Raw genomic sequence first — 17,092 nt, 5'->3', positions numbered from 1 at the left:
ATGTAGCATCCCACATTTCTGAGCAGCTAAATAGATTCATAGACTTTCAGGCCAGAAGGGACCATTGTGATCATCTAGTCTGACCTCCTGCACACTTGCAGGCCGCAAAATCTCACCCACCCATTCCTGTAATAGACCCATAACCTCTGGCTGAGTTACTGACGTCCTCAAATTATGATTTAAAGACTTCAAGTTACAGAGAATCCACCATTTACTTTAGTTTAAACCAGCAAGTGACCCGTGCCCCATGCTGCAGAGGAAGGCAAAAAAAAACAACCCCAGGGTCTCTGCCAATCTGACCTGGGGGAAAATTCCTTCCCGACACCAAATATGGCTGTCAGTTGAACCCTGACCATGTCAGCAAGACCCACCAGCCAAACACCTGGGAAAGAATTCTCTGTAGTAGCTCAGAGCCCTCCCCATCTAATGCCCCTATCATGTCATTGTAGGCAACCTCACCATACCATCCCCTCCATAAACTTATCAAGCTCAAAGTCACACCATTTAAAAAAAATGCCTCAGAAATGTTTCCTCCTTTTCCCCCAAATAAGGAATTCCCTTCCTCTGTCCTCCCTGCAGCTTCCACAAAAGTTACATTGGCCCAAGGTTGAGTATGGGCAATATTCAGTCCTTCCCCAGTTGTAAGTTTAAGGTCTGATATTGTGTGACCATGCAACGTGCTACAAACAGGAGTTTTATTCTATTCAAAAGAAGCTTTCCACTTGCTTCTAGCTCTGTCAGATCCTGAAATATTAGATTTTAAAGTTATGGCCTTTTTATGTCTAGAAAAGCTACTTTTAGATATTTAAAATTTATTAGTTTTAATTTTCCATTCCCTGCAAGTATGTCCAGTTAAACTTGCTAGGCACTGAGGATGTACAGATGGAGGGATATGAAAAATATATATTTTAAAACATTTTAAAAAAATTGTATATTTTTTCTGTAAAAATATGGGACACATACATAAATCAGGGTGGTGCAGTTATAAAGGTTTTAGCAACATGTGTTTGGGATGACTTGCGTCAGTCTCTCATAGAGTCACCATGCGTGAGCGATGTGGCGCACCCAGAATCACGCCCCAACACACTTTGTATCATCTACATTATCATATATATTCTTTGTTGTGTGTGTGCCTGTGCACACAAACAAATGAGCTGATAATAGTCCATCTTTCAGACAGAGGTGGCTCTCTCCTCGTTAGCTACTGCAGTGCCTTTGACTATTCTGTTGGCTGAGGTCCAACAAACATAACTGATTACCTCAGCTAACCTTTCTCTCTCCAAATTGGAGGCTTCATATTCAGCATGAACAAAGAAATAATCTAGTTTAAGTATCTTGTTAGACTGGTAACCTTGTGATGAGATATATCAAGGTGAAATTTCACATTTTGTTACTTTTCCCATGTAGTTGGTGGCTCCTAATGTGTATCAAATTTCTAGATTCAAGCTCAATGGGAAAATGGAAGGTAGTAGTATCATTACACCATTACAAGAATCTATTAAATTACATTTTTATGATTCTATTGATATCTAGGGCTGGAAGGGACCTCAAGAAGTCAACTAGTTCAGCCTCCTGCGCTGAGGAAGGACCAAGTGTACCTAGAGTCTAGACCACCCTTGACAGGTGTTTAACGTGTTCTTAAAAACCTCCAATGACAGGGATTTCACAACCTCCCTTGGAAGCCTATTCTAGTGCTTATAACTGGAAAGCTTTTCCTAATATCTAACTTAAAACTCCTTTACTGCAGATTAAGCCCATTGCTTCTTATCCTACCTTCAATCGTTCTCCATGTCCATTGATCATCATCCTCTGTATAGCAGCCCTTAACATATTTGAAGTCTATCAGGTCCCCGCTCAGTCTTCTTTTCTTAAGAATATATATGCCCAGTTATTTTTTATCCTTTCCTCAGAGGTCAAGTTTCCTAAACCTTTTATAATTTTTGTAGCTATCCTCTGGACTCACTCCAGGTTGTCCACGTCTTTCTTAAAGTGTGGTGCCCAGAACTGGACAGTACTCCATCTGAGGCCTCACCAGTGCTAAATAGGAGCAGGACAATTACCTCCCGTGTCTCACGTACAACAATGTTGTTAATACACCCCAGAATTATATTAGCTTTTTTCATAACTGCATTACATTTTTGACTCCTAGTCAATTTGTGATCCACTGTAACTCCCGGATCCTTTTCAGCAGTACTGCCGCCTAGCCAGTTATTGCCTTTTTTGCATTTGTGTGCATTTGCATTTTCCACCTAAGTGTAGTACTTTCCATTTGTTTTTACTGAATTTTACCTTGTTGATTTCAGACCCAATTCTCCAACTTGTTAAGGACTGTGTAGTGAGGCAGAGTGGGGTATTACTGAGTGCTGCCAACCAAGTGCGGGGGCGGGACAGGAAGTATAAGAATAGGGCCCTGCAGCTCAGTAGAGCCCAGACCAGGGATGGAGGCAGAAAGCCATGCAGGGAGCTGAGCCCTCAACAAAGCTCACGACTTGCCATGTGGAGAAAAGGAAACCCACTGCCCCAGGAGACAGCAGACCCTGGGGAGAGACCAGACCACTGCCTGACTGAGAGCCAGATCCCAGCAGTGACAGAGCAGTGACAGCAGGAACTGGTAAGAAGTAGCTCAGCAAAACCAGATTTTGGTCCAGTTGTGCTGCTGGGACATGAGGCAACAACCACATGTTTCCCCACCAGCCCAGTGGCGTGATCACCTGCCACTGCTAGGTCCCTGGGCTGAGACCCGCTGGAGCCTGGATCCTCCTAACCCCAGCCGCATGCACGGGGCTGGCAGCACACTAACGTTTAGGTCAGTAGGCCAGCGACATTGACTGTCTAATTCTTGCTGTCCGCCCCAGCCAGGAGGCAGAGGGCCATAGAGTGATGAAGTGCTTTGCCTGCACCCAGAGGGCTGGAGCCCTAGTCTCTGCTGTGTACCCTAGCCAGGAGGCTGGGGTTACAAGCTGACTGATGGTGTGTCGATTCCTCTTTTTTGCAGACCTGAACTGATATCTGGGTGATTGTGTGGCCTCAAGGTAGAATGGCTGACAGACATAACTCCCTGATGCTGCTAAGAGAGGATGCCTTAACCCCAAGAGGGAGGGCAGTTACAGTCATTTTGAATTCTAAATCTGTCCTCCAAAGTTCTTGCAACCCTTCCCAGCTTGGTGTCATCTACAAATTTTATAAGCACTTTCTCCACTCCATTATCCAAGTCATTAATGAAAATATTGGATAGTATTAGACCCAGGACTGACTTGACTGACTTCTGTTGGAGCCCACCAGATACATTTTCCCAGTTTTACAGTAGACCATTGATAACTACTTTTTGAGTACAGTCTTTCAAACAGTCGTGCACCCACCTTATAGTAATTTCATATAGACCACATTTCCCTAATTTGCTTATGAGACTGTCATGTGGGACACTGTCAAAACACTTACTAAAATCAAGACAGATCATGTTTACAGTTTCCCCCCATCCACTAGGCCAGTAACACTGTGAAAGAAGGAAATTAGGTTGGTCTGGCATGATTTGTTTGTTCTTGACAAATCAATAATGGCTATTCCTTATAACCCTATTATCCTCTAGATGCTTTTGAACTGATTGTTTAATTTGGTCCAGTGTCTTTCCAGGTATTGAAAGGTATTGAAAGACTAGGTTGACTAGTCTATAATTCCCTGGATCCTCTTAGTTCCCCCTTTTAAAGATAGATGCAGTGTTTTTCCTTCTCTAGTCTTCTGGGACCTCAACTGTCCTCCAGGAGTTCTCAAAGCTAAGAGCTAACTATTCCAATATTGCTTCAGCTAGTTCCTTAAGAACCCTAGGATGAATTTCATTAGGTCCTGCTGACTTGAATACAACTAAGTTATCTAAATATTCATTAACCAATTCTTTCCCTATTTTGCTTTGTGTTCCCTCCCCCTTGTTGTTACTATTAATTCTATTTAGTATCTGGTCAGCATCTTATTAGCTGATGATAAAGGAAAGATGCAAACTAGATGGCTCTCATCTTCAAATAACTGCTCTGTCTGCCAGTCTACTTATGGGATGCTCATGTAGAGGCTGATATTTGAAAAGATTGTGTGAAGGGGAACCCAGATGGAGGTAGCTTCAGGCAATGCTGTTTGATCAGCACCACAACTATCTTCAGCTGAAGAGCTGTGCTAGTGTCCACAACAGCAAACTATGGGGAGGAGAGAAGCATCTGGTGCTTTTGTTTAGTACAGCTCCCTCTGGTACCATGGCAGTGGGTACCAAAGAGAACAGGAAGCAGTACCAGAAGGAGCTGAGCTCTGTAATGTCCAGGGGAAAGCCAAAAGAGTGGATAGTATGGGGCTTATAGCAAAAGGGCCTGAAGTTCTACTCCTTACAAGGCTAGTGATTGAGAGGAAGCAAAGAGAGTTTGGCAGGGACTGTGGGTAGGAGAGTACTGAGGGGAGGCTGGGGAGAACTAGGGGGAGCTAGTAAGTGCTCAGGAAGAATTATAGGTAGACGAGAGCTTGAGAAGGGCGCAGAATGGGGTAGCTGAGGAGGTTAATGATCCGAATGGGAGGGCCAGATGGCAAACCTTGGTCCTTCTGTGAGGACTGCTCTTGTTTTGTGAGCCTCTTCTAGTTCAGTATGGTAACTCATGTTTCTGTGTAGTCTCCCTCCTCTATGTGTTAAGTACACTGGAATAGAAGAAACCCACAGTGTAGGGTGACCAGATGTCCCGATTTTATAGGGACAGTCCCGATATTTGGGGATTTTTTCTTATATAGGCTCCTATTACCCCTTACCCTGATTTTTCACACTTGCTATATGGTCACTCTACCTCAGTGTAACACTAAATATATCTGAGGAAACTTGAAACATTGTAGGATTTATGTAATTTAGTGTTTCCAAAAGTCAGCGTGACACAAGAACCCCTGAATGCTGACTGGCAAAGGGGTTACAGGAATATTCAGGTTCTGGTATGTACATTCGAGTTCACCAAAGAATGTCATGTGGGCTCTTAAATGAAAGCCAATGTCAAACTGGACCTTAATATCCTTGTGAAATGTATATACGGATACTATGTAAGGAGTTATGTATGTAAATTGAAAATATATTTTAAAGTCTGTATCAAGGTAGTAGTCACCAGCAAAGATGAAAAATAGATGGGAAGGAATGTGTAGCTCTGTGTCGGGATGTAAATTAAGCATTGTAAGCTAACAAAATGGATGCCTAGTTACATACATATTCAACAAGAAAGGAGCACACAGGAAAAAACAAGCTAGAGGGGTGGAGGGAGGTATTCTGGCTGTGTACAAAGACAATAAACTTTGGGGGTATATCTAAGAGGGGAAATAAGACACCCCCTCATCCTGCACTTACGGAGTCAATGGACAGTATATTTGATTCATGAAAACAGGATCTCAGCCAACCTTGCTTGAAAGCTGCAGAGAACTTTGAGGTTAACCTGTTAGTTTAGTGTTTAGAAAGCATGTTATGGTTTTGTTTTGTATGTAACCATTTGTTTCTAATATTCTTAGTCACTATCACTTGAATCTTTGACAATAAACTTACTCTGGTTTTCACTATAAATATATTTCAGTGCTGTGGAGTTAAGTACAGTGCTGATCCTGATTTGAATCTTACAAGTTGGTGTGCATACTGTTCCTTTGGGGACAGAAGGCCTGGTATTTCTGTAAGCAGTCAGTGTCGGGGCTGCATATCACAAGGGAATGCTTCAAAGGGATTGGGGTGCACCTATTATTAAACTGCAAGGCAAAGCGCTAGCATAGCCCGGAGGAGTGTTTGAGTGGCTAACAGACTGGTGATATTAGGGAGCTGATACCCAGCTAAGCACAAGCAAGACTCCCTCATGCTGGAGGTAGGGGGTAACAAGGTAACTCTCAGTTCTGGGTACCCCGCAAACCATCACTGTCAGTGTTTGTGAACAGTAAACCATTCTTATTATTTTACTTTTTATTAACCATTTTTGTAGCACAATTTGCTATGCTTTGAATGAGATATAATAGCAAGGTCTTTGCTACTTGTGGTTATTAAGAATCCCAGAACAGGGTGTTAAGGCCAACGTCCTGTCCAAATAAGGTCAGATAAATAGGTTCTTTGTACTGTATCTGTACCAAATTTTCCCCTGTGATTTCAACTGGCTATAGGATTCCTGCTCACGTCCTTTCCCAAATAATAGTGTTGTGTTTCTGTGTGCTGTGAAATAGCTGCCATGGTTGTAAATTCCACACACATTCCTTGATAAATCTGCAGACTTTGGTTATTTTAATCCATGTTTAAAAAAACCCCCACCCTTGTGCCTGCCCAGCCTCAGTGCTGACACAGATGCTGCAGTGTTGATGTCACTGCTCAAAGTGACAAGAAAGCAGCCCTCTGTATCTGGTGCTGCATCCCCCAAGGCACCTTATGGGGCTATGTAACTACACCAGTGGGAAGCGTCCCTGCTATCCAGGCCCACAGCCTCCTTCTCCCAGATAAACCTTAGCTGACGGGCACCAACTTCATACTAGGTATGAGATGTCCTACACTTCCCTATACTGTACATGACATTAGGCTTCTTAGCTAGCTCTTTTCCAAAGTAAAATGGTAAGAATAGTGATGCTTGGAGATAACAATGATAGCCCCAGATTCTTGTAGTTATTCCACCATGAATATTTCCAGTGGTGCTCCTGTAAATTACACCTGTTTTTATGGAAGGGAAGCTAAGGACAGGGGCTCAGTTTAGGAGCTTAAACTCTGGTCTTATTCTCTATGCCAAATCTCTCTGCCCAATTGCAGTAGATATGATCCTTCCTCAGCACCGTCACACTGCCTGCTTTCTGTAGACACATGACTTGTAACCTGTACTGACCTGTCAGGCTCTGCAAGCCTCAGCATATGAAATATGGTTCACAGCAAGGTTCAATTGTTCTTGACTCCCGAGTTAGGATCATAATTTGCATGCTTTATAGTTGCATAACTGGCAGTGTCAGGACGTCAGAGGCTGACAGCCAGGATTACGCCAGTGGGAGAGGAAAAGGAAGGCAGATGGGTTTAACACTCCAGCATACTGCAGCTGTCTGATTTCAAGTGCTCGGTTTAATACCAAAGAACACCCAGTGCCAGCCAGGACATTTTACTTTATTTAAATATGATTTCACTGATTTATTTGTTAGGCATTAAAACTCTCTATTGGAGTCCTTGTCCTAGGTAATGTTGTTGGAAAACATCTTTCATTGATACTCATTTGCCCATAAGTGGCACCACACAACCCGGTGTAATGCACCTGGTATTTAAGTCTCAGGGCTTGATTCTTGACAGTGTAGGCTTGGACTCAGTATCGTGCATATAAACATAATGTAAAAGGTGCAGGGGACATGATCCTGTATTTGAGAGTGTCCTGCTCTGCAACCACCCCTTCTTCCTGCCTAGCAGCAGAACTGAGGCAAAAGAGGAGTATGCACAGCTAAGCTCTTCATCTGCGTGCTAAGGATCCCACTTAAGTCAACACACACGCGCGCACAGTAAGGGAGTGGACTCGGAGTGGAGGTTTCACTCTCTGTAGAGGACTTGCACCTATTCTTCAGCCTTACTTGTGCCCACACATAGTGTCTGCTCACACTATCTACAGAATCTGTCAACCTTCACCTCTCTACAGTGCACTGAAGAAAGATTTGCAGGATCAAGACCTTTATGTTACCTCCATAGGTGAGGGATTTAGGGCAAATAGGTGTACCTTAGTACAAACCTCTATTACCAGCTCCTGATGATACCATGTTGTACCTCAAAAGAAAACTGCAACTCTTAAAAATAGCTTTCCAGCTTCTTCAAAGGCAAAATGAATGCCACTCGACAGGAGCTCTCCCCTTCTTCCTTTCCATCTTCCTCACTCCCTTCCTCTCTCTCTCCTCCCCTCCTGTCCTTCACCCTTTGCCTCCAAACTCATACTGATAAAGTTTTGGCATAAAAGTTTTAGGTGCTAGATGAGTATAATTTTTAGAGATGAAAACAGCATTGCAGTTTAAGGTGAGATGAGATGAATTGGTGGATATAATTTTGCTCAGTATTCTCTCTGCCTGGTAGCTCTGACATTGCTTCCCTGTTGTTCAGCTTAGGCAATCCTCACCACCCTCTTGCTTTTCCTCCTTACCTTTGTATCCATTGTTCTTCCAAGGTTTTCACTTCAGATTTTACTGATACTGGGGGTCCCTTGCGAGATAATACATTCACATTCAGAGGTTTGCTTCTGCTGTCTCGATTTTTGAGTGAAGCTATGACAGAAAAGAGGGACAATCTTTACATGTACTTCGGGTAACAACTGGTTTGAATTGAAGGAGGTGGGAGAAAGCAGGGACTTACACAGACTGGGCTGCATTTTGATTCCTAAGACTCAACTTTTCAAACAAGCAGGCTTGAGGTCCATATGCATACACTTGCCTGCAGATGATTACGCGTGCATTTACTCCAATTACATATGCAATCAAATGAGAAAATGAATGTAGACATACAAATGCATTTTTGTGCATGTAAGTGGACTTTTAACTGCTGAAACCTTGGCCCCCAGCAGCCAGTGACTTGATAGGGTTACCTGTGGACTTCTCTCGTGTGCTGGTATCTGTTTTGCCATGCCAGGACTTTAGTAGCTCTCTCCCTTCCAGGCACACAGTAAAAGAGTTCAGTTTATAGAAAGATAAATTAAGTAAACTTTCAGTAGGAGGAGGAGGAGCTTTACTTTTAATTGCTCCTCCTCTTTCCCTCAAAGGAGCCGGAGTGGCTTTTACAGCGAACGAAAGCTGTGGTAGAAATCCCAATCAAGTTCATGGCTCACTATAGCAATCACAGAAATGGAAGGGTGCATCTCACTTTTGGGGGCTGGATGTTTTCTATTAGATTTACTCTGCACTAAATCCTAACTCTGCTCCCACTTTAAATCAGTAGCAAAACTCTCACTCTTCAGTGAGTGCAGGTCCAGGCCCTAAATGAAGCATGTTTCAGAGATGCCCTCCTGGTTGATGCCACGGGGTCTCCATAAGGAATGGCTGAAGTCCAAGGTTTTGCTAACCTGTGGGACAGTTTCTGAGGGTTCACAAAACTAGCTTAAGTTCTCATACCTTTCTTTCCTCTCATTTAAATGCTCTTTCTCTGCCAGAGGAGCTTGGTTACAAAATCCAACCTCTTTTGCTAGCTAAAGGAAATCTTTCTCCACCCCCAAAACTAGACCCTTGTTTATGCTGGGTATAGTTTCCTTTAGGTTTGTTTTTCTCTCATTCCCATTCTCTGCTCTCACTTCTTGCTTTTCAATTTGGATTTTTCTTCCTGTTCTGTATTCCATCCCACTGTTTTCACTGGTTTTCTCTTCTTCTTTGTTCCAGAGTCTTTCCTTAGTGGAATGTGAACAGATTAACATTTGAGTCAAACTTTTGGACTCATGCTATTCAAACGGGTTTGAAGTTAAGACAAAAGAGCTCACCCATTCCTTGTTTCCAGGTACTTCAGCAAATGCTGTGAGAAGAGGTTCCTGTTATGAGACTAAGGCTTGTGTCAAAGCATACGCTGCCCTGTTGCTGTGAGAGAGAATAGCAGATCCGTCTTGGTGAGGGAGAAGTAGGAGAAACTATAGCTCAGGGCTGGGCTTGCTACAGTGATGCAGGGCAAAGAAGTATTGCTCCTAGTGAATCCTGCTGCGTTGCCTGGTGGAGAGAGACATTGCTCTGAATGACCCTCTTGAACTATTGCTGCAGATGTGCAAGAGAAAAGCCCCGTTCTAAGTGGATCCTACTGCAGCAATGGAATGACAGAGTGGGCATGCAGGAGAGAAGCAGTGCTCTGAGCAGATCAGACTGCACTGATGCTGTAGTGGACATGTAATGCAGCAGCATTGCTCTGAGCTGGTCCTTCTGCAGTGGTGCTGTGGCAAAACAGAAGAGATGCCATTCTATACACTGGTCCGGTGCAATGATGTTATGGGTGTGCAGGAGCAATGTCCTCCTCTGAGCTGGTTCTGCTGCAGCGTTGTGGTGGTGGGTAAGCAGGAGATGCAGAGAGAACTGCTCTGAGCTCGTTATGCTGCTGTGCTGACAGGGTGGAGGTGAGGTCTGCGTTGGATACAGACAGTCTGTCCAGGAACCTCACTGAGAACAGTAGCAGAATATTAAGCAGCAGCTCCTTGCTCTTGCACTGTCTGCTCATAAGCTGGCTTGGAGAAGGGAAGGAACTTTCCTTGAACACAGTCCGCAGGGCAAAATGAGCCCTTTCACTGATGGAGTCAGGTGAGCCCCTTGGCTGGGAAAGCAGAAGATCATAGAATCATATAATATTAGGGTTGGAAGAGACCTCAGGAGGTCATTTAGTCCAATCCCCTGCTCAAAGCAGGACCAACACCAACTAAATCATCCCAGCCAAGGCTTTTTCAAGCCAGGCCTTAAAAACCTCTAAGGATGGAGATTCCACCACTTCCCTAGGTAACCCATTCCAGTGCTTCACCCCCTCCTACTGAAATACTGTTTCCTAGTATCCAATCTAGATCTCTCCCACTGCAACTTGAGACCATTGCTTCTTGTTCTGTCATCTGCCATCACTAAGAACAGCCGAGCTCCATCCTCTTTGGAACCCCCCTTCAGGTAGTTGAAGGCTGCTATCAAATCCCCCCTCACTCTTCTCTTCTGCAGATTAAATAACCCCAGTTCCCTCAGCCTCTCCTCGTAAGTCATGTGCCCCAGCCCCCTAATCATTTTCATTGCCCTCCGTTGGACTCTCTCCAATTTGTCCACATCCCTTCTGTAGTGGTGGGCCCAAAACTGGACACAATACTCCAGGTGTGGCCTCACCAGTGCCAAATAGAGGTGAATAAACACTTCCCTCGATCTGCTGGCAATGCTCCTATTAATACAGCCCAATATGCCATTGACCTTCTTGGCAACAAAGGCACACTGCTGACTCATATCCAGCTTCTCGTCCACTGTAATCCCCAGGTCCTTTTTTGCAGAACTGCTGCTTAGCCAGTTGATCCCCAGCCTATAGCGGTACATGGGATTCTTCCTTCTTAAGTGCAGAACTCTGCACTTGTCCTTGTTGAACCTCATCAGATTTCTTTTGGCCCAATCCTCCAATTTGTCTAGGTCCCTCTGGACCCTATCCCTACCCTCCAGCATATCTACCTCTCCCCTCAGTTTAGTGTCATCTGCAAACTTGTTGAGGGTGCAATCTATCCCATCGTCCAGATCATTGATAAAGATGTTGAACAAAACCAGCCCCAGGACCAACCCCTGGGGCACTCCACTTGATACTGAATGCCCACTTTCTGGAGAGAATCTCCCAGGCCTCTGTTTGGGGGTGTGGGAAATGTCCGTTATGCTGACAGGAGAAGCATGGCTCATTTGCCGGGGATGGGGGAGTGTGCTCTTCAGCTGGATGACAGAGTAGAAAGCTTCTGTGGCCTGTCTCACACTCAGCCCATCTAGAATATAATGTATATGTTGGAGCACGTATCCCTGGCAACTCTGCCTTTCTGTTCTCTCTGTTGATTTCCCCAATGCTCTGTGCAGTTCTTCTTCTTTTGTACAGGTCTCGCTTTCTCCACTCCATCCTCGCTGTGTGCTCCTGCAAACTGGCTCCCTCCTTGCTTGCCGCATGGCTTTCCCTGCTTACACTATTTTTTCTCTCAGAGAGAGGCAGAACATAGGTTCCAAACCTGCTCAGGTTCTCTGCAATGAGAACGTGTTTAAAGAGTCGGCTATTTGGCAGTTCCAGTCTAACTACTAGTAATCTATTGGCACTAAAATTCCTGTTGTGGAAGATGGGCAAGGACTGGTCCTCAAACAAGAGTTCTGGAATCCCCCACTTTCTCTAGTGTTGATCTGCCAGGAGCTCCCTCCGCACTGGCCTGCTCCCTCTTTTCCCATCATTCCCAATTGCAGTGGAAAAAGGAAGAGAAGTGACTTCTGGGTCTGGTACTCACCTACAGCATGCCTAGCATTCATCCCCTCTCTGTTATTCCTCTCTTTCTGCCTGCTCCGTAGCCTCATGGACTGATAATACTTGGAATTTCTTTGAATGGCAATGTAGTGAGTCTGTGACTCACTGTCCTGGGTCACATGATCAGCACTCTCTGCCTTCTCCTCATCCTCAGAATTCACACCCGGCTGTGAGGCTGTCTGCTGAGAACTGCCCTTCTTGACACCACTGGCTGCTTTTCTGCAATGCCTTTCCACCTCTTCCAGTTCTTCTGTCTCCATGACAACAGATATGATTGTTTAGGAACAGAACGGCTTCAGACCTGTAACCTCCATAGACTTCATCAGATCTCTCTGCTTTAGAATCAGAAACAAAACAAAAAAAACAGAGAAAGTTCCACTTAATTCAGAAATCAGAGTGCGCCATCCATCTACAATGATACAGAATTTGCCACCTGCCTTGATTTTTTTGGTTCATTGTGATTATGGGGGCCATCCCACATCTTCCAAGCCTTATTGATGTGTCTTGAACATTAATTTGGACTAGCACATCATCATCCCATATGAAACAAACATCACAACAATGATGAGTTTGTTATTCAGAACAAATTATTTAAAAATGGGAACTCTACTGGGTAGTGTCATAGAATCATATAAATGTAGAACTGGAACGGACCTCAGTAGGTCATGTAGTCCAGTCCCCTGCACTGAGTCAGGACTAAGTATTAGTTAGACCAGAGGCTCTCAAACTGGGGGACGCACCCCCTTGGAGGGTCATGGAGTATATTCTGGGGTGTGTGTGAGAAGCTTTAGGGGAAACTTACTGTGCACATTCAGAGCTGGCCGGAGAGCAGCAGCTGCTGGCCAGGTGCCCAGCTCTGAAGGCAGTACTGCCGCCAGCAGCAGCGGAGAAGTAAGGGTGGCACGGTATTGCCCAGCCAGCAGCTGCTGCTCTCTGCTCTGCCTTCAGAGCTGGGTGGCCAGAGAGTGGTCGCTGTTGACTGGGTGCCTGGTGGGTAGGGAAGGGAGCATAAATAACTACAAACACAAAGAAGGGGGCAGGATCAAATAAGTTTGAGAACCACTGATCTAGCCCATCCCTGACAGGTGTCTGTCTAACCTGTTCTTAAAAACCTCCAATGACAGGGATTCCACAACCTCCCTAGGGAACTTGTTCTGGTGCTTAACTACCCTGATCGTTAGGAAATGTCTAGCGCGCATTAAAGCAGCCCCGGGCGCCCTAACTCATGATGCGTCCGCACTGGCAAGACACGTAGAGCGCCCGGACTCCGCTCCTGGTAATCTACCTCCATGAGAAGCATAACACTTGACACACCCTGGCTGGAGTGCTGCAGCACCAGTGTGGATGCCCTAGTCTATTAATGCCCTCTGATCGGCCTCCAGAGGTGTCCCACAATGCCTGTTCTAGTCACTCTGGTCATCACTTTGAACTCTACTGCCCTTCCCTGAGGTGACCAACCATCAGACCCGCCTTTTAAATTCTCTGGGAATTTTGAAAATCCCCTTCCTGTTTGCTCAGCCAGGCGTGGAGAGCTCTCAGCGAATCTTTCCAGGTGACCATGCCTCCACGTGCCAGGCGATCCCCACTATGGAGCAATGGCGAGGTGCTAGACCTCATCAGTGTTTGGGAGGAGGAAGCTGTCCAGTCCCAGCTGTGCTCCAGCCATAGGAATTACAGTACCTTCGGGCAGATATCAAGGGACATGATGGAAAGGGGCCATGACTGGGATGCACTACAGTGCCGGAGTAAAGTGAAGGAGCTGCAGAATGCCTACCGCAAAGCCCGTGAGGCAAACCGCCACTCCGGCGCTTCCCCCATGAGCTGCCGATTCCACAAAGAGCTGGATGCAATACTTGGGGGCAACCCCACCTCCACTCCGAGTACCACCATGGACACTTCAGAGCCCAGTTCAACAAGGCAGAAGGAGGAGGAAAGCAGTAGAGAGGGTGCTGAGGAGGAGGGGGACAGCCGGGTATCCCTAGATGCATGCAGCCAGAAGCTGATTTCAAGCCAGGAGGAAGGTAGCCAGTTGCAGCGGATGGTGCTTGGGGAAGAACACCAGAGGAGGGGCCCAGTAAGCAGCTTTTATTTTGGGAAGGAAGTTGTTCAGTGTGGGCTCTTGGGGCAAGCAGGGTTAGGGCTGCATGCATGCCTAGATGCGGACTATCTCACATCACGGTAATCGGCCTCAGTGATCTCTTCAAAGGTCTCATGCAGAAGCTAGGCAATCCGCTTGTACAGGTTCCTTGGCAGAGCTACTGTGCTCCTTGTCCCAGTAAGGCTAACATGTCTGCGCCACTGTGCCATGAGGGGCGGGGGGACCATTGCTGCACACAGGCAAGCTGCATGTGGGCCAGGGCAGAAGCCACATTGCAGTAGAAGACCCTCCCTTGCTTCCCAGGTCACCCTCAGCAGCGAGATATCTTCCAGGACAAACTCCTGTGGAAAATGTGGGGACAGTGTTCAGTATAGGGGCCCCCTGCTACTGTTGGCTCTCCGCCAAGGCACAGAACCCCAGAGGACAATACGGCTGTGAAACAATCAGTTATGTTTGACCCTATGCTTACTCACCATTTTGGGGCTCCTGTGGGTTATGTGTGCTCGTTTTGGAATGGGCAATTTCTTCTACTGTGTACACTGTGCTTGTCTTTAAGTACGGGGGAATCATTGCTCTGTCTGGTGTAAACAATGCTGCCTCTGGTAAGTGTTGCATTTTGGCTTTATAGATGCAACCTTGAGATCCCAGCCATCCTTGTTATTAATGGCTGAAAGACTCCAAAGAATCAGTAAGCATCCACAAAGAAGCAAAGAGGACATGCTGCATGAGGTCATGCACCAGACCCTTAATGAAAATCAAAAAGTGCAGGAGTGGCTGGAGAGTGAAAGGAGGGTCTGCCAGCAGAATGTGGATGGCTGGCACCAAAGCACAGAGCAGCTGCTAAGCATCATGGAGTGCCAAGCAGACTCGATACAGGCGCTCGTAGCAATGCAGGCGCAGCACCTCCATGCCCACCCCTGCTTGCAGCCCGTGTCCCAAAACTCTTTTCCTTGTGCCCCCATGTCACCGCCAACCCACTTTCCCCAACATCTGGGTTCTTATTGCCACCAGTTGCCTCCAACACTTGTAGCTTCACCACCCAGCCCTGCAAACTACGACCCTTACTCACTGCACTCAACCCCCATCACCATGCATTTTAGCCAGTCTGAAGTGCAGCACTCATTGCATGGCACTCCAGACAGGAAGGCTGAGTATGATAACAGGACATACTCAAATCTGTGATTGTCCCATTCCCCACCCCACCCCACCCACTTCCCTCATCCCACACTGCACAGATGTCTCATGCCCTTTCTGTTTCCCAAGCAGTTCTGTTTCTTTTCAATAAATGAATTTTTTGGCTTTGAAAACATTCTTTATTATTGCATTAAGTAAAAGATACCATAGCCCAAGAAAGCAACAGGCACTGCAAGTCAGTGCATCATATGTAGCAAACAGAGATTCCTACTAACATTGGAACCACTGCACTTCACTCCCGTGCAGGGCACCAAACATTAGTGGTGGCTTTCAGCCTCAAATTGGTCCCTCAAGGCATCCCTAATCCTTGCAGCCCCATGCGGGGCCCCTCTAATAGCTCTGCTCTCTGGCTGTTCAAATTCAGCCTCCAGCTGTTGAACCTCCAAGGTCCATGCCTAAGTGGATCTTTCACCCTTTCCTTCACAAATGTTATGGAGGGTACAGCACGCGGATATAACCGTGGGGATGTTGTCATCAGCCAGGTCCAGCTTCCCATACAGAGAGCGCCAGCAGCCCTTTAAACGGTCAAAAGCACACTCCACAGTCATTCTGCACCGACTCAGCCTGTTGAACTGGTCTTTGCTGCTGTCAAGGCTCCCTGTGTAGGGTTTCATGATCCACAGCATTAAGGGTAAGCGGTGTCTCTAAGGATCACAATGAGCATTTCGACTTCCCCTACCATGATCTTCTGGTCTGGGAAAAAAGTCCCAGCTTGCAGCTTCCTGAACAGGTCAGTGTTCCGAAAGATGCATGCATCATGCACCTTTCCGGGCCAGCCTGCGTTAATGTCAATGAAATGCCCACAGTGATCCACAAGCGCCGGAAGAACCATAGAGAAATACCCCTTCCGATTAACGTATTCGGAGGCTAGGTGGGCTGGTGTCAGAATTGGAATATGCGTGCCATCTATCACCCCTCCGCAGTTAGGGAAACCCATTTGTGCAAAGCCAGCCACAATGTCATGCACGTTACCCAGAGTCACGATTCTTCTGAGCAGGATGCGATTAATGGCCCTGCAAACTTGCATCAACACGATTCCAACGGTCGACTTTCCCACTCCAAACTAGTTAGCAATCGATCGGTAGCTGTCTGGAGTTGCCACTTTCCAGATTGCAATAGCCACCTGCTTCTCACTGGCAGGGCAGCTCTCAATCTTGTGTCCTTGCGCCGCAGGGTTGGGGCGAGCTCCTCACACAGTCCCAGGAAAGTGGCTTTTCTCATCTGAAAGTTCTGCTGCCACTGCTTGTCATCCCAGATTTGCATGACGATGTGATCCCACCACTCACTGCTTGTTTCCCGAGCCCAAAAGCGGCGCTCCACAATGGTGAGCATGTCCGTGAATGCCACAAGCAAACTCATGTCATATGCGTTATGTGAGTCGACATCATCGTCGGACTCCTCACTATCAGTTTGTAGCTTAAGGAGTAACTCAATTGCAATTCATGACGTGCTGGCAAGACCCATCAGCATAGTCCTCAGCAGTTCAGAATCCATTCCCGCAGACCAAAAGAGAAGACAGAGTGTGCAGGACAAAAAACATTGAAAGATGTCACCAAATGTGGTGGGAAGCATAGGGATTGCTGGGATGCGAACTGATGCATCACGGGACATTGGGGCAGGACCCAGAATGCCCTGCACTCCCCACCCCTTCCCACAAGCCACAGCGCCAGAATGGGAAGAGGTGCTCTGTGGGATAGCTGCCCATAATGCACCGCTCCCAATGCCGTTGCAAGTACCACAAATGTGGCCACGCCAGTGCGCTTGCAGCTGACAGTGTGAACACACTGCAGCGCTTTCCCTGCTGCGGTCTCTGAGGGCTGGTTTAACTCACAGCACTCCACATCTGCAGGTGT

The 17,092-nt window shown here is 46.4% G+C and overlaps 2 protein-coding genes across 4 annotated transcripts in view; one reads left to right on the top strand and one right to left on the bottom strand.

Annotated features, from left to right (window-relative positions):
* Positions 1-17,092, top strand: part of NEU2 (neuraminidase 2) — a 74,906-nt gene that overhangs the window by 15,760 nt on the left and 42,054 nt on the right. The window lies entirely within an intron of this gene.
* Positions 1-17,092, bottom strand: part of NGEF (neuronal guanine nucleotide exchange factor) — a 108,896-nt gene that overhangs the window by 65,876 nt on the left and 25,928 nt on the right. For 2 of the 3 annotated variants that reach the window (XM_073360196.1, XM_073360198.1), the window contains exons 2-3: positions 11,931-12,282; positions 8,124-8,244 (exon numbers count right to left, since the gene is read on the bottom strand). In XM_073360196.1, the coding sequence (XP_073216297.1) occupies positions 8,124-8,244; positions 11,931-12,207 (398 nt within the window). In that variant the 5' untranslated portion in view covers positions 12,208-12,282. Of the gene's footprint in view, positions 1-8,123; positions 8,245-11,930; positions 12,283-17,092 lie in introns of those variants that run through there. The other variant, XM_073360199.1, reaches the window with a different exon arrangement.

The sequence above is a fragment of the Lepidochelys kempii genome, chromosome 9, assembly GCF_965140265.1.
Source record: "Lepidochelys kempii isolate rLepKem1 chromosome 9, rLepKem1.hap2, whole genome shotgun sequence".
Classification (NCBI taxonomy): Eukaryota; Metazoa; Chordata; order Testudines; family Cheloniidae; genus Lepidochelys; species Lepidochelys kempii.
The sequence above is the reverse complement of the archived record's forward strand: the minus strand, read 5'-3'. Positions and strand labels throughout refer to the sequence as shown.